This window comes from Electrona antarctica (genome assembly GCF_951216825.1).
Source record: "Electrona antarctica genome assembly, chromosome: 7".
NCBI classification, from domain to species: Eukaryota; Metazoa; Chordata; class Actinopteri; order Myctophiformes; family Myctophidae; genus Electrona; species Electrona antarctica.
In genome coordinates this window covers 4,508,472-4,535,796 of record NC_136812.1, presented here as the reverse complement: position 1 = coordinate 4,535,796, position 27,325 = coordinate 4,508,472, and the positions used below count along the sequence as shown (strand labels likewise).

At 45.2% G+C, this 27,325-nt stretch overlaps 1 protein-coding gene across 1 annotated transcript; it reads left to right on the top strand.

The window, feature by feature from the left end:
- Window positions 1-1,804: 1,804 nt before the first annotated feature.
- On the top strand, window positions 1,805-26,854 carry LOC306927348 (uncharacterized protein; the record flags this gene model as incomplete). The annotated part of the gene is made up of 9 exons (XM_079507059.1): window positions 1,805-1,994; window positions 2,446-2,799; window positions 5,060-5,102; window positions 6,542-6,606; window positions 16,274-16,371; window positions 17,031-17,099; window positions 24,040-24,156; window positions 24,265-24,339; window positions 26,675-26,854. 9 exons carry the CDS (start codon window positions 1,805-1,807, stop codon window positions 26,819-26,821), a joined length of 1,158 nt encoding a protein of 385 aa, XP_079363185.1. The 3' UTR covers window positions 26,822-26,854.
- Between the last annotated feature and the right edge of the window lie 471 nt (window positions 26,855-27,325).

Here is a 27,325-nt window from a genome sequence, read left to right as displayed (position 1 = left end):
CAATGACATGAGGTGTTTTCACTACCGCTGTCACAATTACACATTAAAGTTGGCATTGGACCATAATCTCGGAACATAATCTTCTTTTTATTTCTGTTTGCTTTTTAGGCTTCATAATCACAAATTGCAGAGTGCAGATATGACCAATAAGAAATGATTGACACGACCTCTCCTACCACCTGAAATCTGTGGCCTCTGTGGAACTTTTAAAAAAAAAAGACCCACCTTTTCAGACGGGCCTTAATTGTAACATATAGTCCTGTGTTGATTTCTTGATTTTCACCAATTGTTCTGTTTTCTGTCTCCTTGTGCGTTATGTTTTGCTTTTATCGTTGTGAAGCACTTTGTGACTCTGATGTCTGTGAAAAATGTACCGTACTTACGTACTTATTGACTTCCTTACTTAGGTTATAGGGAGCATCTTGCAGTGAACACACATGGATGTCCAGTGGAACAGCCTCCAGGATGCTGCCCTCGGCCCTCTGCTCTGCCTCTGCATACAATAGGTAGGCTCCAGACCAGAAACCATTTAGGCCTGACCTCGAAAACTTTAAAAAAAAAAATATTCTAAATCCTCCAGTTTTCTGAAATAAATATTTTCACGATTTTTCAAAAATAGCAGACCTACAAGCAGACCTATGAGCTTGTAGATCTGCTATTTTTCAATAGCTAAATTATAACATAATGTTTAAAACACCAAAAGGGATTCCCGCCCAAAATGGGATAAACTATAAACACACAATAGACACACAGCAACAACACTAGCCCCATTATGTACACACTAATATACAACGGCACAGTAAACCAGTGGTTTTCTACGTTTTGTGTCCAAGGCACACCGATGTGAAAAGCCAAATCTCAAAGCACACAAAACTACCTATTAAAACACATGTATAGTTTCCATGAGGTGCTGCATGGAGATGGCTTGATGCGATGCATGCTTAGAAACATTTTCCTTTTTGGTTCTAGTTTTCTACTTTTTTTTTCTCTCTCTCTCAAATTACCGCGGTAGATGATTGAGATAAGCAGTGATAAAAAGTAGAGCAGTTTCAAGCTGACTGCAGCGGAAAGTTTTCGACGCACCTGAAAGACCTCCGTGGTCTCAGTCACGCCCCCACTGTAAACCGCTGCCTCTCAACCTTTTGTAGAAGCTCTGGAGTCTACAGGACCGCTAACGATTTGAACAATCCCCACGTCCCCACAACAATATATACAGTGTACTGTATTAAGTAAGTAGGCATAACACATAATTTCTATTCGTATAGATTATGTTATTCATACAAACGTTTAAAGATCTGAAAATAGTTCAAATGTTTTGAGTTCATTTCAAGCTTTTTTCTACACACTAATACAATAAATACATTTTATGGACTTTTACCACCTGTGATTATGACATGTGATTACGACATGGACCACTAGTGGTCCCTGTGGGCTCCCCCAGAGTTAGTGCCAAAGTGTCCTTGAGCAAGACACTGAACCCCTAATTGCTCCTGATGTGCTGGTTGGTGCCTTGCATGGTTTCCGCCGCCATCGGTGTGTGAATGTGTGTGTGAATGGGTGAATGTAATGCACAATCTATGTAAAGCGCCTTGGATAAAGGCGCCTATATAAATGCACCATTTTACCATTTACCTCCAACCCAGCCTCAACACTCCGGAAGAGGACGACGAGACCATGAGCAACAAGGTAGACTGTGCGCCCGGCAGACCGGGGGCTTGCTGCAGCCCTGACCCCAACGACCGGCCCCGTCCCTGCACCGACCGCCTCCTGTCCGTCGACCCAGACTCGGCGGCGTATGGCGGACATGGAGTCCATAAGCACAGCTTTCTCGGTGGCGCCGGTTACCTCCCGTACCAGCCTCCTCACGGCTTACCGGCGGGTTACAGCCAGCCCACTCCCTTCCCCAGCCAGGAGGGGGAGCCCTCCTCCTCCTGGCTCCACCCCCCCAGCCTGGCCAGCGGCTGGACCTGCGGGGGCGGTGGCTTCCCCACAAGGTTATAATAGTTTTGAATGTTTCATTATAGTTTTGTTTTAGTTATAGTTTTGACTTTTCCCCCCTTCTAATTCAGTTAGTTTTAGTTTTTTTTCATACTTACTTATTTGTCAAGGTGCAGGATTCCAAATGGTCAGAGTAAGTAGGCGCATTGTGTAATAAAAACTCAACAAAAGATAACATTTAAGAAGATTTATATTCAGTTACTGTTGGTAGTTCTGTAAACACACAATAAAGTTTCATTTAGTTATCATTTTGTTTTTTTATTATACTTTTTTTATTTAGTTCAGTTAACCGAATGTATGCCAAGAACGTGGGATTCCGTTTTATTCTCCACCCCCGCCCCCTGTGCCAGAACGTAAAAATCCATCTTTCTTTAATGTCATTCAACACAATTATTTTTCTATTTTAGTTTTTCATTAACTCTAATAGCCTTGCTTCCCCTGCAACAGCCTGCCGTCCTACCCGAGCCACAAGGACCCCTGGCCCAGCTACTCCCCCGGAGACAGCCCCCCCCCCCTCCTCCTCGTGCTCCAGACGGTTCGGGTCCCTCCCGGGCCGGTACAGCCCCTCCCCCAGCAGCCTGGAGCAGCCGCACTCGCTCCGCTCCAACCCTCCCACGGCCACATCGGCCCACAACGTTCGCCACCACACCATGTCGCCGTACCACTGCTCGCCTCAGGGGGGCGCCTGCTGCGCGCAGTGCCCCGCCGACTTCTTCAACAGGGCGCCCATGATGGCGGCGGCGGCCCGCCCGCCGGCCCTCCGGCCGGGACACCACCCCCACCCCACTTACGGCCACTACTGTGAGATTCACGTAACTATAACTTAACTCATTGAACGCCTCGGTGTGTTTTGCCCTCCCAAAGATGGCGGCCCGCACACAATTCCATGTGCCGACAGTGCCCGGGTTTTTTCTTTTTTTTTGCCTTTATTGATAGTATCAAGCTTGAAGATGGACAGGAAAGAGGGAGAGAGAGAGAAGGGGAGAGACACGCAGCAAAGGTCGTCATGAACGGGACTCGAACACTCGAACACCCAGGGGGTTTTAGTGGCGGCTAATGAGTTAACTTTCGTCGCTGTCGGGCGGAAACCTTGTAACTATAGCCACGGTTCTCAAAGTGGGGTCCATAATTCACATAATTCACATAATTCACATAATTCACATAATTCCACATAATCCACATAATTCACATAATTCACATAATCCCGCCGTTTCATTACAATAATGTTTATCTACTTGAAAAGTGTGCTGTCAAGTTTGGGTCTGAAGGACTTTGATTGAAAAGTTTTTAATACAAATAGTTCCAATGGCATCTTAAATGTGGTTTCGGGTAGTTGTTGCTATGTATGTAGCAACACCTTTTTTTCTTTTTTTTAAATACTTTAGGATTAGGATTAGGATTTTAGAAGGTCTATTTTTTAGAATCGGCCTCAGGTCTAAATGGCTTAACAAGTCACGACACGTGAGTGAGGTTTGTAGGTCGGCTATCTTCACTACTTACAACTATGTTAGTTTGTAGGTCGGCTATCTTCACTACTTACAACTATGTTAGTTTGTAGGTCGACTATCTTCACTACTTACAACTATGTTAGTTTGTAGGTCGGCTATCTTCACTACTTACAACTATGTTAGTTTGTAGGTCGACTATCTTCACTACTTACAACTATGTTAGTTTGTAGGTCGGCTATCTTCACTACTTACAACTATGTTAGTTTGTAGGTCGGCTATCTTCACTACTTACAACTATGTTAGTTTGTAGGTCGGCTATCTTCACTACTTACAACTATGTTAGTTTGTAGGTCGGCTATCTTCACTACTTACAACTATGTTAGTTTGTAGGTCGGCTATCTTCACTACTTACAACTATGTTAGTTTGTAGGTCGACTATCTTCACTACTTACAACTATGTTAGTTTGTAGGTCGGCTATCTTCACTACTTACAACTATGTTAGTTTGTAGGTCGGCTATCTTCACTACTTACAACTATGTTAGTTTGTAGGTCGGCTATCTTCACTACTTACAACTATGTTAGTTTGTAGGTCGGCTATCTTCACTACTTACAACTATGTTAGTTTGTAGGTCGGCTATCTTCACTACTTACAACTATGTTAGTTTGTAGGTCGGCTATCTTCACTACTTACAACTATGTTAGTTTGTAGGTCGGCTATCTTCACTACTTACAACTATGTTAGTTTGTAGGTCGACTATCTTCACTACTTACAACTATGTTAGTTTGTAGGTCGGCTATCTTCACTACTTACAACTATGTTAGTTTGTAGGTCGGCTATCTTCACTACTTACAACTATGTTAGTTTGTAGGTCGGCTATCTTCACTACTTACAACTATGTTAGTTTGTAGGTCGACTATCTTCACTACTTACAACTATGTTAGTTTGTAGGTCGGCTATCTTCACTACTTACAACTATGTTAGTTTGTAGGTCGGCTATCTTCACTACTTACAACTATGTTAGTTTGTAGGTCGGCTATCTTCACTACTTACAACTATGTTAGTTTGTAGGTCGACTATCTTCACTACTTACAACTATGTTAGTTTGTAGGTCGGCTATCTTCACTACTTACAACTATGTTAGTTTCATGCCTGACAAGGCAAGGCTCTGCTCCTCTGTTGTCAGTGTGTTATACCAGGGGTTCTCAACGTTTTTGGCCGGGGACCCCCGAAAATGCTTTGGCAACGTCTCGGGACCCCCGCCCCGCCCCCTCCCGACCCCCAATATAAATTGACTGCTACAATAACCTTAAACCATTTTGGGCGGGAACCCCTTTTGGTGTGTTAAGCATTGTTATAATTTAGCTATTTAAAAATAGCAGATCTACAAGCTCATAGCGCGCCACCGAGTGGCGCGCTACGAGCTTGTAGGTCTGCTATTTTTGAAAAATCGTGAAAATACAATTTTAATTTAAAATAATTTGGGGACCCCCTAAAATAATTTGGCGACCCCCCGAGGGGTCGCGACCCACGGGTTGAGAACCCCTGTGTTATACGGTCGAAATCTTTCCTATACTTTCCTCATTGTGGTCTCTGTCTCTGTCTCTGTTTCAGATGCAGATAGCCACAGGCGTCCTGGTGCAGGCTACGGCTTGAGGTGAGCTTTCTAGATACCTTCTTAGTAGGGGTGTAACGAGACATTTTAACAGCGATACGATACGTATCACGATACATGGTTGACGATACGATACATGGACGATATTGGTTCATTATGGCGATACGATACGATTAAATGATTTGAAATCGATACAGTAACTATTTAGCAAATACATTAAACATGTGTGAAACTTGTGGATAGTGCAGCTTTCTAAGGGAAAGATTTATTATTATGGATATAAATAAGTAAACACAGTGATTCTCTGGCAAATAGATGGACATTATATTTGAACACATTATGGACAAACCCTCACCTTGACATGAACACAGACAATACACACATTATGGACAAAACCACGCCTTGACATGAACACAGACAATACACACATTATGGACAAAACCACGCCTTGACATGAACACAGAGAATACACACATTATGGACAAACCCACGCCTTGACATGAACACAGAGAATACACACATTATGGACAAAACCACGCCTTGACATGAACACAGAGAATACACACATTATGGACAAAACCACGCCTTGACATGAACACAGAGAATACACACATTTATCGATAGACCAATATTGTAGCTATATGGAATGGAAAAGTAATTAAACCTATCTTTTTCCTTTTTCTTCTTAAAATTGCTAAATACAATGCATAAATACTTAGTATTGTACAGTACCAAGTTGTTACTGTAGGTTGAGAGACTTGTGACATATTTAGAATGCGCCCTGGTGAGTTCTTTGTTGTGTTCATTATATACCTTTTGGCCCCTTGAGATGCATCATCTCATTTTAGAGCCCCAACACAAATGAACAGTACATACAATACATACAGTACACAAACAATACAACAGTACATCCATACATACACATACAGAACAAAACAGAAGAAAAGCTCTCCCAAAGATAGCCGCTCCCAGCCTCCCACCCCACTGATTCAACCCAAAAATAGCAGATTTCATATGGAAAAATAGCATATACTCGTAGCACAATGAAACCATGAAAATGTACAAAGTACAAACATGCGGTACCAACATGCAAATGTAATAATAATACTAAACAACATCATCGACTAAGCGAGGTGTAAATATGAACATGCACATTGGGAAGAAAGGCAGCACTTTGTTTGTTGTTGAAAGACAAGGACCAAGAATGATTATAAAGATTAGAAGCATGAGCACCGTGTTAGAAGATGAGTGAGTTTCTTTAACAATGTCTAAAGATGGATGTGTTCTCTCCAATACAGCGGCCACTATACAGTCCCTCTAAACAGAATAATAAAGATGGATGTGTTCTCTCCAATACAGCAGCCACTATACAGTCCCTCTAAACAGAATAATAAAGATGGATGTGTTCTCTCCAATACAGCAGCCACTATACAGTCCCTCTAAACAAAATAATAAAGATGGATGTGTTCTCTCCAATACAGCGGCCACTACGGTTCCTCCAAGCAGAATAATCCTGCCTACAACAGCCCTCTGTCTTTGGAACAGCGTGAGTACTAACTACAGAATACACAATGCTACAACATAGGAGATCGACAGGCTGTAAACGCGTCAGGCGTCGACGGAAGCTCTGAGCATGAGTGGAATATAAAGCGGAAGTGGAGCCTCCTCCCCACTTCCGTTTCGTCTTTACACTTGCGCAGATTTATCCTAATATAAATGGAAATCATCTAAGCATATTATAGCTTGCTGCTCAGCAGACATGGATATACAAATCAATTAATAATGTAAAGGTATTTTAAAATATATTTTCGTGAACAGAAAGGCCAGCTTCCTTACTGGGATTTGGGGAGGTGTAGTTCCAGACTCTACAATAGCATTGTGGAATAGGTGTCTGCCTACGTGACACTAGTGCTGTTGGGGAGGTGTAGTTCCAGACTTTACAATAGCATTGTGGAATAGGTGTCTGCCTACGCGACAGTCTAGTGCTGTTGGGGAGGTGTAGTTCCAGACTCTACAATAGCATTGTGGAATAGGTGTCTGCCTACACGACAGTCTAGTGCTGTTGGGGAGGTGTAGTTCCAGACTCTACAATAGCATTGTGGAATAGGTGTCTGCCTACGCGACAGTCTAGTGCTGTTGGGGAGGTGTAGTTCCAGACTCTACAATAGCATTGTGGAATAGGTGCCTGCCTACGCGACAGTCTAGTGCTGTTGGGGAGGTGTAGTTCCAGACTCTACAATAGCATTGTGGAATAGGTGTCTGCCTACGCGACAGTCTAGTGCTGTTGGGGAGGTGTAGTTCCAGACTCTACAATAGCATTGTGGAATAGGTGTCTGCCTACGCGACAGTCTAGTGCTGTTGGGGAGGTGTAGTTCCAGACTCTACAATAGCATTGTGGAATAGGTGTCTGCCTACACGACAGTCTACTGCTGTTGGGGAGGTGTAGTTCCAGACTCTACAATAGCATTGTGGAATAGGTGTCTGCCTACGCGACAATCTAGTGCTGTTGGGGAGGTGTAGTTCCAGACTCTACAATAGCATTGTGGAATAGGTGTCTGCCTACGCGACAGTCTAGTGCTGTTGGGGAGGTGTAGTTCCAGACTCTACAATAGCATTGTGGAATAGGTGTCTGCCTACACGACAGTCTAGTGCTGTTGGGGAGGTGTAGTTCCAGACTCTACAATAGCATTGTGGAATAGGTGTCTGTCTGCCTTAGGGCTGTCCCCGACTAAGGATTTGTATAGTCGAAATTAATATGAATAAATTTGCTGTTAGTCGACTGAACACCCCCCTGCACCCCCCCCCAAAAAAACAAAAACACATTTGCATTAAGGTTGGGCGATAAGCTCTCAAGGCGCCGCGTCCTGCCTGTTTTTGCAGCGCCGTTCGCTACGCGTTGAGAGCTTGTAGATCCGTCTATTTTTGCAGCGCAGCTGCGCAGCCAGGGTAACAAAATAAAAAATAAGTTACAGGTGGAGATGAAGTGAAGTTGGAACGGACAAGCAGCTGCACAAGCTAACATCACAACCACTGGCTGGTGACAGTGTTGTTAGCCGCAGCAACATGTAGCCTGCCCTGGTAACTTCTCCTCCTCCCCGGAGAACTCTTGCCTCCCCGCACCGTCGGGGAGGCTGATCCACAAGCTCTCAAGGCATCGCGTCCTGCCTGTTTTTGCAGCGCCGTTCGCTACGCGTTGAGAGCTTGTAGATCTGTCTATTTTTGCAGCGCTGGTGTCGGGGTTCGTTCACGTTGTCAATAAAAAAATAACCTAGATTACAGGCGGAGATGAAGTTCAATCAGTGGGTTGAATCAGTAGCTACGCGCTAAGCTAACGATCCCCGACCCTACACTAACACTAGCAGCCTGTTTTTTATTTCCCCCCCGACTTCACGGGTGGCGCATTGGGATTGTGATGAGACACGAGACAGCAGTGTGCATTCTGTTGTGACTGTATATTATTAAACTGCATGGGTCTGGACTCCGGAGCATAAACAACATGTAGGCTACAGTACAGTAGCCTCCCTCGGCTTGGTCCCTCCCAGCCTTTACTCTGGCTGCCAGAGTGTTCCCCGATGCTGCGGTGCGGGGACTGGGAGCATACCATTATAACGGAGGGGTTTTCCACCCGGCCCAAAAGAAAAAATTCGTCCCGACTGTTTTTTTGTTTTTTTTTGGTGAACATCGACTGAGAGGTTGTCAGTCGACTGAGACCCGTTCCGATCGATTAGTCGACTATTCAACTAATCGAGGTCAGCCCTTACTCTGCCTACACGACAGTCTAGTGCTGTTGGGGAGGTGTAGTTCCAGACTCTACAATAGCATTGTGGAATAGGTGTCTGCCTACGCGACAGTCTAGTGCTGTTGGGGAGGTGTAGTTCCAGACTCTACAATAGCATTGTGGAATAGGTGTCTGCCTACGCGACAGTCTAGTGCTGTTGGGGAGGTGTAGTTCCAGACTCTACAATAGCATTGTGGAATAGGTGTCTGCCTACGCGACAATCTAGTGCTGTTGGGGAGGTGTAGTTCCAGACTCTACAATAGCATTGTGGAATAGGTGTCTGCCTACGCGACAGTCTAGTGCTGTTGGGGAGGTGTAGTTCCAGACTCTACAATAGCATTGTGGAATAGGTGTCTGCCTACGCGACAGTCTAGTGCTGTTGGGGAGGTGTAGTTCCAGACTCTACAATAGCATTGTGGAATAGGTGTCTGCCTACGCGACAGTCTAGTGCTGTTGGGGAGGTGTAGTTCCAGACTCTACAATAGCATTGTGGAATAGTTGTCTGCCTACGCGACAATCTAGTGCTGTTGGGGAGGTGTAGTTCCAGACTCTACAATAGCATTGTGGAATAGGTGTCTGCCTACGCGACAGTCTAGTGCTGTTGGGGAGGTGTAGTTCCAGACTCTACAATAGCATTGTGGAATAGGTGTCTGCCTACGCGACAGTCTAGTGCTGTTGGGGAGGTGTAGTTCCAGACTCTACAATAGCATTGTGGAATAGGTGTCTGCCTACGCGACAGTCTAGTGCTGTTGGGGAGGTGTAGTTCCAGACTCTACAATAGCATTGTGGAATAGGTGTCTGCCTACGCGACAGTCTAGTGCTGTTGGGGAGGTGTAGTTCCAGACTCTACAATAGCATTGTGGAATAGGTGTCTGCCTACGCGACAGTCTAGTGCTGTTGGGGAGGTGTAGTTCCAGACTCTACAATAGCATTGTGGAATAGGTGTCTGCCTACGCGACAGTCTAGTGCTGTTGGGGAGGTGTAGTTCCAGACTCTACAATAGCATTGTGGAATAGGTGTCTGCCTACGCGACAGTCTAGTGCTGTTGGGGAGGTGTAGTTCCAGACTCTACAATAGCATTGTGGAATAGGTGTCTGCCTACGCGACAGTCTAGTGCTGTTGGGGAGGTGTAGTTCCAGACTCTACAATAGCATTGTGGAATAGGTGTCTGCCTACGCGACAATCTAGTGCTGTTGGGGAGGTGTAGTTCCAGACTCTACAATAGCATTGTGGAATAGGTGTCTGCCTACGCGACAGTCTAGTGCTGTTGGGGAGGTGTAGTTCCAGACTCTACAATAGCATTGTGGAATAGGTGTCTGCCTACGCGACAGTCTAGTGCTGTTGGGGAGGTGTAGTTCCAGACTCTACAATAGCATTGTGGAATAGGTGTCTGCCTACGCGACAGTCTAGTGCTGTTGGGGAGGTGTAGTTCCAGACTCTACAATAGCATTGTGGAATAGGTGTCTGCCTACACGACAGTCTAGTGCTGTTGGGGAGGTGTAGTTCCAGACTCTACAATAGCATTGTGGAATAGGTGTCTGCCTACGCGACAGTCTAGTGCTGTTGGGGAGGTGTAGTTCCAGACTCTACAATAGCATTGTGGAATAGGTGTCTGCCTACGCGACAGTCTAGTGCTGTTGGGGAGGTGTAGTTCCAGACTCTACAATAGCATTGTGGAATAGGTGTCTGCCTACGCGACAGTCTAGTGCTGTTGGGGAGGTGTAGTTCCAGACTCTACAATAGCATTGTGGAATAGGTGTCTGCCTACGCGACAGTCTAGTGCTGTTGGGGAGGTGTAGTTCCAGACTCTACAATAGCATTGCGGAATAGGTGTCTGCCTACGCGACAATCTAGTGCTGTTGGGGAGGTGTAGTTCCAGACTCTACAATAGCATTGTGGAATAGGTGTCTGCCTACGCGACAGTCTAGTGCTGTTGGGGAGGTGTAGTTCCAGACTCTACAATAGCATTGTGGAATAGGTGTCTGCCTACGCGACAGTCTAGTGCTGTTGGGGAGGTGTAGTTCCAGACTCTACAATAGCATTGTGGAATAGGTGTCTGCCTACGCGACAGTCTAGTGCTGTTGGGGAGGTGTAGTTCCAGACTCTACAATAGCATTGTGGAATAGGTGTCTGCCTACGCGACAGTCTAGTGCTGTTGGGGAGGTGTAGTTCCAGACTCTACAATAGCATTGTGGAATAGGTGTCTGCCTACGCGACAATCTAGTGCTGTTGGGGAGGTGTAGTTCCAGACTCTACAATAGCATTGTGGAATAGGTGTCTGCCTACGCGACAGTCTAGTGCTGTTGGGGAGGTGTAGTTCCAGACTCTACAATAGCATTGTGGAATAGGTGTCTGCCTACGCGACAATCTAGTGCTGTTGGGGAGGTGTAGTTCCAGACTCTACAATAGCATTGTGGAATAGGTGTCTGCCTACGCGACAGTCTAGTGCTGTTGGGGAGGTGTAGTTCCAGACTCTACAATAGCATTGTGGAATAGGTGTCTGCCTACGCGACAGTCTAGTGCTGTTGGGGAGGTGTAGTTCCAGACTCTACAATAGCATTGTGGAATAGGTGTCTGCCTACGCGACAGTCTAGTGCTGTTGGGGAGGTGTAGTTCCAGACTCTACAATAGCATTGTGGAATAGGTGTCTGCCTACGCGACAGTCTAGTGCTGTTGGGGAGGTGTAGTTCCAGACTCTACAATAGCATTGTGGAATAGGTGTCTGCCTACACGACAGTCTAGTGCTGTTGGGGAGGTGTAGTTCCAGACTCTACAATAGCATTGTGGAATAGGTGTCTGCCTACGCGACAGTCTAGTGCTGTTGGGGAGGTGTAGTTCCAGACTCTACAATAGCATTGTGGAATAGGTGTCTGCCTACGCGACAGTCTAGTGCTGTTGGGGAGGTGTAGTTCCAGACTCTACAATAGCATTGTGGAATAGGTGTCTGCCTACGCGACAGTCTAGTGCTGTTGGGGAGGTGTAGTTCCAGACTCTACAATAGCATTGTGGAATAGGTGTCTGCCTACGCGACAGTCTAGTGCTGTTGGGGAGGTGTAGTTCCAGACTCTACAATAGCATTGCGGAATAGGTGTCTGCCTACGCGACAATCTAGTGCTGTTGGGGAGGTGTAGTTCCAGACTCTACAATAGCATTGCGGAATAGGTGTCTGCCTACGCGACAGTCTAGTGCTGTTGGGGAGGTGTAGTTCCAGACTCTACAATAGCATTGTGGAATAGGTGTCTGCCTACGCGACAGTCTAGTGCTGTTGGGGAGGTGTAGTTCCAGACTCTACAATAGCATTGTGGAATAGGTGTCTGCCTACGCGACAATCTAGTGCTGTTGGGGAGGTGTAGTTCCAGACTCTACAATAGCATTGTGGAATAGGTGTCTGCCTACGCGACAGTCTAGTGCTGTTGGGGAGGTGTAGTTCCAGACTCTACAATAGCATTGTGGAATAGGTGTCTGCCTACGCGACAGTCTAGTGCTGTTGGGGAGGTGTAGTTCCAGACTCTACAATAGCATTGTGGAATAGGTGTCTGCCTACGCGACAGTCTAGTGCTGTTGGGGAGGTGTAGTTCCAGACTCTACAATAGCATTGTGGAATAGGTGTCTGCCTACGCGACAGTCTAGTGCTGTTGGGGAGGTGTAGTTCCAGACTCTACAATAGCATTGTGGAATAGGTGTCTGCCTACACGACAGTCTAGTGCTGTTGGGGAGGTGTAGTTCCAGACTCTACAATAGCATTGTGGAATAGGTGTCTGCCTACGCGACAGTCTAGTGCTGTTGGGGAGGTGTAGTTCCAGACTCTACAATAGCATTGTGGAATAGGTGTCTGCCTACGCGACAGTCTAGTGCTGTTGGGGAGGTGTAGTTCCAGACTCTACAATAGCATTGTGGAATAGGTGTCTGCCTACGCGACAGTCTAGTGCTGTTGGGGAGGTGTAGTTCCAGACTCTACAATAGCATTGTGGAATAGGTGTCTGCCTACGCGACAGTCTAGTGCTGTTGGGGAGGTGTAGTTCCAGACTCTACAATAGCATTGCGGAATAGGTGTCTGCCTACGCGACAATCTAGTGCTGTTGGGGAGGTGTAGTTCCAGACTCTACAATAGCATTGTGGAATAGGTGTCTGCCTACGCGACAGTCTAGTGCTGTTGGGGAGGTGTAGTTCCAGACTCTACAATAGCATTGTGGAATAGGTGTCTGCCTACGCGACAGTCTAGTGCTGTTGGGGAGGTGTAGTTCCAGACTCTACAATAGCATTGTGGAATAGGTGTCTGCCTACGCGACAGTCTAGTGCTGTTGGGGAGGTGTAGTTCCAGACTCTACAATAGCATTGTGGAATAGGTGTCTGCCTACGCGACAGTCTAGTGCTGTTGGGGAGGTGTAGTTCCAGACTCTACAATAGCATTGTGGAATAGGTGTCTGCCTACGCGACAGTCTAGTGCTGTTGGGGAGGTGTAGTTCCAGACTCTACAATAGCATTGTGGAATAGGTGTCTGCCTACGCGACAATCTAGTGCTGTTGGGGAGGTGTAGTTCCAGACTCTACAATAGCATTGTGGAATAGGTGTCTGCCTACGCGACAGTCTAGTGCTGTTGGGGAGGTGTAGTTCCAGACTCTACAATAGCATTGTGGAATAGGTGTCTGCCTACGCGACAATCTAGTGCTGTTGGGGAGGTGTAGTTCCAGACTCTACAATAGCATTGTGGAATAGGTGTCTGCCTACGCGACAGTCTAGTGCTGTTGGGGAGGTGTAGTTCCAGACTCTACAATAGCATTGTGGAATAGGTGTCTGCCTACGCGACAGTCTAGTGCTGTTGGGGAGGTGTAGTTCCAGACTCTACAATAGCATTGTGGAATAGGTGTCTGCCTACGCGACAGTCTAGTGCTGTTGGGGAGGTGTAGTTCCAGACTCTACAATAGCATTGTGGAATAGGTGTCTGCCTACGCGACAGTCTAGTGCTGTTGGGGAGGTGTAGTTCCAGACTCTACAATAGCATTGTGGAATAGGTGTCTGCCTACACGACAGTCTAGTGCTGTTGGGGAGGTGTAGTTCCAGACTCTACAATAGCATTGTGGAATAGGTGTCTGCCTACGCGACAGTCTAGTGCTGTTGGGGAGGTGTAGTTCCAGACTCTACAATAGCATTGTGGAATAGGTGTCTGCCTACGCGACAGTCTAGTGCTGTTGGGGAGGTGTAGTTCCAGACTCTACAATAGCATTGTGGAATAGGTGTCTGCCTACGCGACAGTCTAGTGCTGTTGGGGAGGTGTAGTTCCAGACTCTACAATAGCATTGTGGAATAGGTGTCTGCCTACGCGACAGTCTAGTGCTGTTGGGGAGGTGTAGTTCCAGACTCTACAATAGCATTCTGGAATAGGTGTCTGCCTACGCGACAGTCTAGTGCTGTTGGGGAGGTGTAGTTCCAGACTCTACAATAGCATTGTGGAATAGGTGTCTGCCTACGCGACAGTCTAGTGCTGTTGGGGAGGTGTAGTTCCAGACTCTACAATAGCATTGTGGAATAGGTGTCTGCCTACGCGACAGTCTAGTGCTGTTGGGGAGGTGTAGTTCCAGACTCTACAATAGCATTGTGGAATAGGTGTCTGCCTACGCGACAGTCTAGTGCTGTTGGGGAGGTGTAGTTCCAGACTCTACAATAGCATTGTGGAATAGGTGTCTGCCTACGCGACAATCTAGTGCTGTTGGGGAGGTGTAGTTCCAGACTCTACAATAGCATTGTGGAATAGGTGTCTGCCTACGCGACAGTCTAGTGCTGTTGGGGAGGTGTAGTTCCAGACTCTACAATAGCATTGTGGAATAGGTGTCTGCCTACGCGACAGTCTAGTGCTGTTGGGGAGGTGTAGTTCCAGACTCTACAATAGCATTGTGGAATAGGTGTCTGCCTACGCGACAGTCTAGTGCTGTTGCAACAAGTGAAAGAAAGCTCAGTATTTCACCCGAGGGGAAGGATTTATTACAGTGGAATTCAGACACAGACCAGATTGAAAACACTTCTTCATTGAACAGACAGTGGGTCTTTGTGGTCCGCGAGTAAATATCCCCCCTTTTTTTCTGTATGTTTTTATTTGATTTTATTATGGTGAGCTTTTCATAGATTAAAAAATAAATTCAAGTGAATTAAAAAAATAATTTCATGAATAAAATTTAAGAAATCACACCCGTGTGAAGTGAGGGGCGCTATATATACATCTTTTATGACGTAATTATAAGACAAAACAAACATGGACAAAACAAACATTAAACTGTGTCCATGTCAATGGAGTTTTTAATGTTTGTTTAAGGACAAACAAACATTAAACCTGTATATAGGAGGGGCTGGCGCCCCTCAACAATAAGAAAATCCATTTAAATCCTTTAAATTCCACAAATGTATAGCCGATTTACAAGCTCACACTTGTAGATATGCTATTGTCACTAGTTTGGGTCCTTGGGTGTCTTTTGGGTCACTCACAGGCTAAAAAATGTGGGAACCACTGCTATATAACTTAAAGGGGCATTCCACTCATTTTCAACATTTTACTATGTCATTAATATACCGTAGAGCTGTTGTGTGGTAATAATAAAAAGGTCCCCCCATTCTATGTTTCCTAGAACTGGAGCTCTAAGGTATATTAACGACATAGTAAAATGTTAAAAACACATTCCCTTTAAGGATAATTATGGTATGTATGTAACTGTAAGTGTTCACACTGATGAAAGATAACACTCAGTGAACAAGCTGGAGGCGTGTTAATTATCTCCTCCTCTCTCCCATACCCGAGGCGGGGTTGGCGAAAGGGCCTTTCTGTGTGGAGTTCGCATGTTCTCCCCATGTCTCCTATAGGGTAGGTACCCTCACAAAAAACATGCAGTAATCCTGGTCTCTATATACTGCCTCCCCTCCCCCTGGCCAGCCAGGGGCGCCTGATGCAGGGGAAAGGAACTGGTTGGAATAACGTGTTCCTTCCACACGCTACGTCCAACCAGGGAAACTCCCCCCTGAAAAGAAGCAGCTTGAACTCCTCATGCATTGAAGGAAGCATGATAGTCTACTTGCCAGCCCAGAGAGCCCCATTGTGAGCATTTTGAGTACCCTACCATAATAAGCTGGGGTACCATTAACATCCAATATAAGGCAACATTTTCAACAAGTTTCATTATGCTTTAAGTAGCATTTGACTGGTCAAACTAGGGGGTTTTCATGATTCTGAATCCATTGCAAGCATTCGTTTTACACGAAAAACACTCCTTCAGGTAAAAATGGCCATAGCCGTCATCACAAATACGAAGTGGCTATAGCCAAATTTAGCCCAAGGAGTGATTTTGTGCAAAACTAATGCTTGGAATGGATTCAGAATCATGAACATTGTGTATAATGATAAGAGCGCCCCTCACTTCACACAAGTGTGATTTCTTTTACTTTAAAACAGGACGGGTGTTTGTGACCTACGAGGCGGACAACGACCCACACGTCAACGAAATCATCAACTTTGTGGCGCTGCTGCGACACAACGGCTTCGACACCCACGTACGTACGTCTGTCGGGAGAGGAGGGGAGGGGAGGGGAGAGGAGGGGAGGGGAGATGAGGGGAGGGGAGAGGAGGGGAGGGGAGGGGAGATGAGGGGAGGGGAGGGGAGAGGAGGGGAGAGGAGAGGAGGGGAGGGGAGGGGAGGGGAGAGGAGGGGAGGGGAGAGGAGAGGGGAGAGGAGGGGAGGGGAGGGGAGAGGAGGGGAGGGGAGGGGAGAGGAGGGGGGAGAGGAGGGGAGGGGAGGGGAGAGGAGGGGAGGGGAGGGGAGATGAGGGGAGGGGATGGGAGAGGAGGGGAGGGGAGATGAGGGGAGGGGAGGGGAGAGGAGGGGAGATGAGGGGAGGGGATGGGAGAGGAGGGGAGGGGAGGGGAGATGAGGGGAGGGGAGGGGAGGGGAGAGGAGGGGAGGGGAGGGGAGGGGAGGGGAGGGGAGGGGAGATGAGGGGAGGGGAGGGGAGGGGAGGGGAGGGGAGATGAAAATGTCCACCACAACCACAAGCCAGCATGGCGATGGCCCCTGCTTGTATCAGCTGTCCAGCTTCCTCATGCATGTGCGTGCGTGCGTGCGTGCGTGCGTGCGTGCGTGCGTGCGTGCGTGCGTGCGTTCAGGTGGGCTGTGAACACAACTCATCTGACGTGATGTGTGTTTGTTCTCCAGATCGACATGTTCGAGCAGCACTTCAGGAGCATCAGCAAGATAGACTTTATGGAACGCTACCTCAGCGAGGTACGCACGCACGCACACACACACACACACACGCCACACGCACACAACACACACACACACACGCGCCACACGCACACAACACACACACACACGCGCGCCACACGCACACAACACACAGCCGTTTGAGCGACCTTTAATCACAGGGTTTGAGTGATCAGGGATGTCGAACTCATTTTGGGGTGGGGGTCGCATTGGACGAAATGTGACTTCATGAGGGCCAGAGCGGTGCAACCATGCAGTCGTGGACTGCAATGTTTACGTACACACTACACAGCTGTCACTTGGCTTTGTTTTTCTTGCTGTTGTGCATGCTATAGGTACTACATCACACAAATTATAATAACAATAGCTACTTACATTATTGACTTTCATTATTGGTATTATACCTGTAGCCTAGAAGCCATTTGCTATGAGAGATGCTATTATTTATTTATGGAGCGCCAATAAACCATTTGAAAATAGAATATTTAAATTTCAAATACTGTCTCAGCAGAAATATGTAAATGGCTACACAACCCTTGGTTTTATGCAGGCCTGCTTTTTTATTGAAGTGATGAACAATGGAACATTCAAAAAATATGAGTGAATAACACTAATACTTCAAAAAATATTTATTTTAAAAATCTTAATTGTTATTTCACTTGCTGCTTCCTGAATATCAGGGACCAGTTTCCCAGAAGTTATTTTCATAACATCATTAAATAATATGTATAATATTATGCAGTGGTGGGATATGATAATTTCTTTGTCAGCTGTGATCTGAATGGTCTCTCAGTTATAGACCCTTGTACTGGAGAAGTATAGTACTTTTTGACACGCAGCAGCAGAGAGAGAGGGGGGGGGGGACATGCGTTAACAGTCCATTAAATTGAGCACAGCTGACAGCAATCAGACTAGTTAGGAAGGGCAGCTCAGAACTGGGATAGGCCTATCTCACAGCCCGCTTTCCACGCCCACTTCCGGTAGATAGTGGTGTCATTTAACATTAGGCATTTACACTTTTTTTCTCTGGAGAATCTAAGTACATTTCCTAATGTTAAAATGTCAAAGACCGATAATAATATGAAGAAAACACAATGGTATAACAACTCAAATAAGTAGAATAAACCTTACATTTACAAAACGGTAGTTTGTGGCTTGTGAAAATACCTCTTTTAACATGGAAGCCTATGGACCAGAAAAAAAATAACACCACTAGCTCTAAAAGGGGGCGTAAAAAGGGGGCGGGGAAATGCTGTGAGATAGGCCTATTGAGCCTTTTGGTTTATATTTCTTTAAAGAAATCATAACTTTTGACAGGAATGTGCTAGAGACTTACTTTTTTTTTGACAGACTCATACATTTATGCTCTACAAGTGGGCATAAATCATCTGCCGGGCCGGATGTTTGAGATGGCTGATTCTGAGGTGAAGAGACTCTGGTCATATTGTAGTCAAAGTGTGGGAAACATAAAACACAGTGCCCATGTTTGTTTGTTTGTTAGGTTTTTGGCACAAATGACTTGCCAGACAGACGGTTAAATGATGACCCTAGACTAGTTAGACAGACTGTTAAATGATGACACTAGACTAGTTAGACAGACGGTTAAATGATGACACTAGACTAGTTAGACAGACTGTTAAATGATGACACTAGACTAGTTAGACAGACGGTTAAATGATGACCCTAGACTAGTTAGACAGACGGTTAAATGATGACACTAGACTAGTTAGACAGACGGTTAAATGATGACACTAGACTAGTTAGACAGACGGTTAAATGATGACACTAGACTAGTTAGACAGACGGTTAAATGATGACACTAGACTAGTTAGACAGACTGTTAAATGATGACCCTAGACTAGTTAGACAGACTGTTAAATGATGACCCTAGACTAGTTAGACAGACGGTTAAATGATGACCCTAGACTAGTTAGACAGACGGTTAAATGATGACACTAGACTAGTTAGACAGACGGTTAAATGATGACACTAGACTAGTTAGACAGACGGTTAAATGATGACACTAGACTAGTTAGACAGACGGTTAAATGATGACACTAGACTAGTTAGACAGACGGTTAAATGATGACACTAGACTAGTTAGACAGACAGTTAAATGATGACCCTAGACTAGTTAGACAGACGGTTAAATGATGACACTAGACTAGTTAGACAGACGGTTAAATGATGACACTAGACTAGTTAGACAGACGGTTAAATGATGACACTAGACTAGTTAGACAGACGGTTAAATGATGACCCTAGACTAGTTAGACAGACGGTTAAATGATGACACTAGACTAGTTAGACAGACGGTTAAATGATGACACTAGACTAGTTAGACAGACGGTTAAATGATGACCCTAGACTAGTTAGGCAGACGGTTAAATGATGACCCTAGACTAGTTAGACAGACGGTTAAATGATGACACTAGACTAGTTAGACAGACGGTTAAATGATGACACTAGACTAGTTAGACAGACGGTTAAATGATGACCCTAGACTAGTTAGACAGACGGTTAAATGATGACACTAGACTAGTTAGACAGACGGTTAAATGATGACCCTAGACTAGTTAGGCAGACGGTTAAATGATGACACCAGACTAGTTAGACAGACGGTTAAATGATGACACTAGACTAGTTAGACAGACGGTTAAATGATGACCCTAGACTAGTTAGACAGACGGTTAAATGATGACACTAGACTAGTTAGACAGACGGTTAAATGATGACACTAGACTAGTTAGACAGACGGTTAAATGATGACCCTAGACTAGTTAGACAGACGGTTAAATGATGACACTAGACTAGTTAGACAGACGGTTAAATGATGACACTAGACTAGTTAGACAGACGGTTAAATGATGACACTAGACTAGTTAGACAGACGGTTAAATGATGACACTAGACTAGTTAGACAGACGGTTAAATGATGACACTAGACTAGTTAGACAGACGGTTAAATGATGACCCTAGACTAGTTAGGCAGACGGTTAAATGATGACACTAGACTAGTTAGACAGACGGTTAAATGATGACACTAGACTAGTTAGACAGACGGTTAAATGATGACACTAGACTAGTTAGACAGACGGTTAAATGATGACACTAGACTAGTTAGACAGACGGTTAAATGATGACACTAGACTAGTTAGACAGACGGTTAAATGATGACACTAGACTAGTTAGACAGACGGTTAAATGATGACACTAGACTAGTTAGACAGACGGTTAAATGATGACCCTAGACTAGTTAGACAGACGGTTAAATGATGACACTAGACTAGTTAGACAGACGGTTAAATGATGACACTAGACTAGTTAGACAGACGGTTAAATGATGACACTAGACTAGTTAGACAGACGGTTAAATGATGACCCTAGACTAGTTAGACAGACGGTTAAATGATGACACTAGACTAGTTAGACAGACGGTTAAATGATGACCCTAGACTAGTTAGACAGACGGTTAAATGATGACACTAGACTAGTTAGACAGACGGTTAAATGATGACACTAGACTAGTTAGACAGACGGTTAAATGATGACCCTAGACTAGTTAGACAGACGGTTAAATGATGACACTAGACTAGTTAGACAGACGGTTAAATGATGACACTAGACTAGTTAGACAGACGGTTAAATGATGACACTAGACTAGTTAGACAGACGGTTAAATGATGACACTAGACTAGTTAGACAGACGGTTAAATGATGACCCTAGACTAGTTAGACAGACGGTTAAATGATGACCCTAGACTAGTTAGACAGACGGTTAAATGATGACACTAGACTAGTTAGACAGACGGTTAAATGATGACACTAGACTAGTTAGACAGACGGTTAAATGATGACCCTAGACTAGTTAGACAGACGGTTAAATGATGACACTAGACTAGTTAGACAGACGGTTAAATGATGACACTAGACTAGTTAGACAGACGGTTAAATGATGACCCTAGACTAGTTAGACAGACGGTTAAATGATGACACTAGACTAGTTAGACAGACGGTTAAATGATGACCCTAGACTAGTTAGACAGACTGTTAAATGATGACACTAGACTAGTTAGACAGACGGTTAAATGATGACCCTAGACTAGTTAGACAGACGGTTAAATGATGACACTAGACTAGTTAGACAGACGGTTAAATGATGACCCTAGACTAGTTAGACAGACGGTTAAATGATGACACTAGACTAGTTAGACAGACGGTTAAATGATGACACTAGACTAGTTAGTAGTTCAACAGTCCGGGTTCTTCAATGAAAAACTGTCCATTTCTGGATTTTCCCTTTTCAACAAACACACATAGGCAGCAACAACACTATATTCCCAACCACAGTTTAGTTCATACAACGAAAAATGTTTTTTTAGTTTTTTAATTAAATTGGGAACTAAAGAAAAATAATATTTACGGGGACTAATGTTAAAAGGTAGTATAAGTGATATTCTTTGGTTAAACAAAATGGGGTTTTTTTTGGATAAAAGGTTAACCCATTCTGGACGGGAACCCCTTTTGGTGTTTTAACTAAGCATTATGTTATACTTTAGCTATTGAAAAATAGCAGATCTACAAGCTCATAGCGCGCCACCGAGTGGCGCGCTACGAGCTTGTAGGTCTGCTATTTTTGAATAATCGTAAAAATGCGGCACAAATCTTTGAATATATATTCTTTCAGAGCGAATGTTTTTTTTTTTTTTTACGTCAGGCCTACATTTATTCAGATCTGTACTCATTACTAGAGTGTTTTGTTCAGTAACAGGACACTCCATGTCTCTCCAGCTCTTTAATGAAAGAAAGAAAATACATTTTCAGGTATAGGTGACAACTGTTACTGACAACATTCAGCAGGAGAGAGTCGCCATTGGGCAGCGGTGGCCGAACGGTTTGCGGAGCGGTCTTGATACCGGAAGGTCGCCAGTTCGTATCCCCGGACCGGCACGTTAAAATTACCACCGCTGAAGTGCCCTTGAGCAAGGTATTGAACCCCTACCATGAAATGTTCTATGAGCAGGGTCTGGCTGTAAACAAGTTCGTCGGGCTTAGTCCATTGAAATTAAATGAAATGAAATGATTACTATATTTACCCAGGGTATCTGGGCTAAGCTCAAGAACTTGTTTACAGCCAGGCCCTGCTCATAGAACATTTCATCGTAGTGGTTCAATGCCTTGTTCAAGGGCACTTCAGCGGTGGTAATTTTAACGTGTCGGACCGCTGATTCGAACTGGCGACCTTCCGGTATCAAGACCGCTCCGCAATCCGTTCGGCCACCGCCACCATTCACCCTGGGTAAACAAAGAACTTTGCTTTGCTTTGCTTTGATCAGCTTCATTTTATAGTGTTCTAGTTCCAATTGTGTCTGCTCATTTCTTTGTATCTTCACTTCCAGTTTCACTTCTTAGTCGGTATCCTGTCTGAGTTCTCTCTAAACTGGATAACATTTGGTATCCTGACCTGAAACTCTGGAACTGTTTGCCCCTACACATTAAGTCTGCCCGCTCCTTAGAGGCTATTCAATCTTTGCTTAAAACACATATTTTCTCCCTGGCATTCAATGTTGTTTGACCTAGTTACCCTGTCTGTCTAAATACTTGTGTTGCTTCAATGTTGTTTTACTATATTGTTTGTGTTGATTCAGATTGTATGCTTGTTATATGTTCATGTACAGCACTTTGCTTGTTATATGATCATGTATAGCACTTTGGTTGTTATATGTTCATGTACAGCACTTTGCTTGTTATATGTTCATGTACAGCACTTTGGTTGTTATATGTTCATGTACAGCACTTTGCTTGTTATATGTTCATGTACAGCACTTTGCTTGTTATATGTTCATGTACAGCACTTTGCTTGTTATATGTTCATGTACAGCACTTTGCTTGTTATATGTTCATGTACAGCACTTTGCTTGTTATATGTTCATGTACAGCACTTTGCTTGTTATATGTTCATGTACAGCACTTTGGTTGACCTTCTGGTCTTTGTAAATGTGCTCTATAAATAAAGTTTGATTTGATTTGATTTGATTTGATTTTGAAAATGCATTTTCTGTTTAATAAAGAACTGGAGAGATGGAGACTCCTGTAATTGAACAGACACAGTACTAGCAGGATATAGAGCTATTTAACACTTATTTTAACCAAAGAAAGTCACGTACCCTCCCTTTTAAACGGGAGGGAGGCGGTAATGAATTGCAGAAGAATCCTGTGGAAAACCTGGAGGGTTGACAGGCATGCATGAGTATTGAGTAATCACTCTTATGTTTCTTCTTTTCATTGATTGAAATCCCCCCAGGGGGTGGGGGGGGGGGGGGGGGGGAGACAAATTATCTGTATTTGTATCTTATCTTAATCTCGTCGTCTTTGAACTTAAGCGGGGGGGTATAATGTGTTGTGAAACGTGTGGAGAACTTCAAAGCAACACAGTATGTCGTTGGCAAACCTCGTTGGCCCGTTCTTAACGGAAACCTTCTTTGATGTGCGTCTGCTCGCTGACACCGCTCAACATGTCGAGTCGTTATCACGTTCAGGACGGGAACGCCTTTTGGTGTTTTGAGCGTTATACTTGAGCTGTTGAAAAATAGCAGATCTACAAGTTCATGGCGCGGCACTCGGTGCCGCGCCATGAACTTGTAGATCTGCTATTTTTGAAAAATCGTGAAAATGTGGGCGCAAATCTTTGAATATATATTCTTTCAGAGCGAACCTTTTTAACTCAAATCTTTGCTTCCGTGGGGGGGTCCCTGGAACAACATGTTTTGAGATTGGGGTTCGTGGCCAATTACATATAATTCTGGGGGTCCATGACATGAAATAGTTTGAAAAACCACTGACATAGAAACATAGGTTTTTTCAGAAAAGCTTTTAGGATTTAGAAGCCTTTTTTTGTTTTTTGAATCAGCCCTCAGTTCTAAGTGGGTTAAGTTTAATGTCTTGTCTTGTCACGCAGAAGGAATACCTCATCATCATAATCATCAGCCCAAAGTACCACGAGACGGTGACGGCGCCCCCTGTCAGCCTGGAGGGCGACGAGCGGACCCTCAACACCGTCTACATACACAAACAGGTAAGACCACCGGCGTTTCACAAACAGTGGGTCGCCCACATGCTATTTTTGTATTTGACGGTTATTCGTTTTATACCACGTCTAAAATTGTAAAATTGTGCTTTTCAGTTGCAGAATGAATTCATTCAGAATGGAAGCAAGAACTTCAGGTTCATTCCCATCCTGTTCCCTGGAGCCAGGAAGGTGGGTTCCATTTTAATGTCCCCTGGAGCCAGGAAGGTGGGTTCCATTTTAATGTCCCCTGGAGCCAGGAAGGTGGGTTTCATTTTAATGTCCCCTGGAGCCAGGAAGGTGGGTTCCATTTTAATGTCCCCTGGAGCCAGGAAGGTGGGTTTCATTTTAATGTCCCCTGGAGCCAGGAAGGTGGGTTCCATTTTAATGTCCCCTGGAGCCAGGAAGGTGGGTTTCATTTTAATGTCCCCTGGAGCCAGGAAGGTGGGTTCCATTTTAATGTTCCCTGGAGCCAGGAAGGTGGGTTCCAATTTAATGTCCCCTGGAGCCAGGAAGGTGGGTTTCATTTTAATGTCCCCTGGATCCAGGAAGGTGGGTTCCATTTGAATGTCCCCTGGAGCCAGGAAGGTGGGTTCCATTTGAATGTCCCCTGGAGCCAGGAAGGTGGGTTCCATTTTAATGTCCCCTGGAGCCAGGAAGGTGGGTTTCATTTTAATGTCCCCTGGAGCCAGGAAGGTGGGTTTCATTTTAATGTCCCCTGGAGCCAGGAAGGTGGGTTCCATTTTAATGTCCCCTGGAGCCAGGAAGGTGGGTTTCATTTTAATGTCCCCTGGAGCCAGGAAGGTGGGTTCCATTTGAATGTCCCCTGGAGCCAGGAAGGTGGGTTCCATTTTAAAGGAGAATTCCATGCTAGAAGGCTTTCTTACCTTTATTTGTAGTTGTTACTTCCCCACCAAAGAGGTCCAGGTGTTATTTTGTGCAAAAGTGCATTATTGGCTATTTCCCCTAATATAAGCCCTCAATGGGGGTTGGGTTTTTGTGCTAATTCGCTTATTTCCATCGAAATAAGTAGGCCGAAATAAGTGTGCCGCTTGGGATGCTATTTACATTATGAAGAGAGGATTTAAAAAAAAAAAATTGAGTGATGGAAATAAGCGAATTAGCACAACACCCCATAGCCCCATTCAATTCAATGCAATTCAATTCAATTCATTGAGGGCTTATGGTAGGGGAAATAGCCAATAATGCGCTTTTGCACAAAATAACACCTGGACCTCTTTGGTGGGGACGTAACAACTACAAATAAAGGTAAAAAAGCCTTCTGGCATGGAATTCTCCTTTAATGTGCCGCAGATAAAGTCGTCTTGTCAACGTCAAACCTCAAATTACTTACGGTGTGAGCAGCTTTGTACACGCACGCGCACACACACACACACACACACACACACACACACACACACACACACACACACACACACACACACACACACACACATCATAACGCACGCTCCAAGGAGCTGTTTGTGGAATAAAAATATCTCAAACATTACAGTAACAACGTAAGAATGCGTTAAAAGATGAAAAGAAAATACAAAAGGTCATTTATAAGTCATATTGCCAGGGGGTTGGATGTTTACCTCTCCACTGTGTGCCTTGTGACACATAATAAGGCCTTGACATGTTTATTAGAAACACTATTTACAATGGAATGTATAGTAATACATTTTATGGCAGGTACTAAACACTAAACGCAGAGTATATATTAATAGAGACGGCACCGGGTTTCTCCTCCCATACACTTGCATTAAGTTCAAAAGCGCACAAGGCGTTTTCACTAGTGTAGGAACAGAGTGCATTCTGGGATGGATTGGGCCAAATCGTATGAAACAGCGTTCACGTGTCATCATTAACGTGCGCAATGATAGTCAACGGACCAGAATTGGCCCAGCGCTGCAATACCAAATTCGGCCACTATGTCCACTTCGCCTCAGGGTTTCCTCCGGGTGCCGTCTCTATTCATATATACTCTAAGACTAAACATATCTTTTATTACCTGCCATTTTAAATTGATATTTTTCCCCCCCACGGTGTAACATCCAAGATTCTAGTTCTAGTTCCAGCTCCGTTGTCTTTTGGAACTGCAATTCCTAGAATTCTGTTCGAAACAAAAAACACACACAGTCTGTACTTTACGGTAGGCCTACTTTTACGATACAGGAGCATCAGTGCCAGGATGGGAAGGATGCGGAACAGTTTCTTTCCCCAGGCAATCACACTTTCACACTTTCCCACACTTTCCCACACTTTCCCACACTTTCCCCAGGCAATCACACTTTTCAACTCCAGTCTCCCTAGTACATTTTTCAGAATGAAAGCGCTAGAGTGCCAAGCAGATGAGGCAGATTTTACTCTGACACACGGCTGTGTGTGTGTGTGTGTGTGTGTGTGTGTGTGTGTGTGTGTGTGTGTGTGTGTGTGTGTGTGTGTGTGTGTGTGTGTGTGTGTGTGTGTGTGTGTGTGTGTGTGTGTGTGTGTGTGTGTGTGTGTGTGTGTGTGTCCCATGCAGAGCCACGTGCCCAACTGGCTCCAGAACACCCACGTGTACGGATGGCCGCGGGACCGCGATGACATCCTGCGACGCCTGATGCGCGTGGAGAAATACAACCCGCCTCCCATTGGACCGCTGCCCACCATCATCCCCATCCCCATCTAGGGCATCGGACAGCTGCCCACCATCATCCCCATCTAGGAGACCTACGCTCTGGGCATCAGACTGCTGCCCACCATCATCCCCATCCTCTGGGCATCAGACAGCTGCCCACCATCATCCCCATCCTCTGGGCATCAGACAGCTGCCCACCATCATCCCCATCCTCTGGGCATCGGACAGCTGCCCACCATCATCCCCATCCTCTGGGCATCGGACAGCTGCCCATCATCATCCCCATCCTCTGGGCATCGGACAGCTGCCCACCATCATCCCCATCCTCTGGGCATCGGACAGCTGCCCACCATCATCCCCATCCTCTGGGCATCGGACAGCTGCCCACCATCATCCCCATCCTCTGGGCATCAGACTGCTGCCCACCATCATTCCCATCCTCTGGGCATCGGACAGCTGCCCACCATCATCCCCATCCTCTGGGCATCGGACAGCTGCCCACCATCATCCCCATCCTCTGGGCATCGGACAGCTGCCCATCATCATCCCCATCCT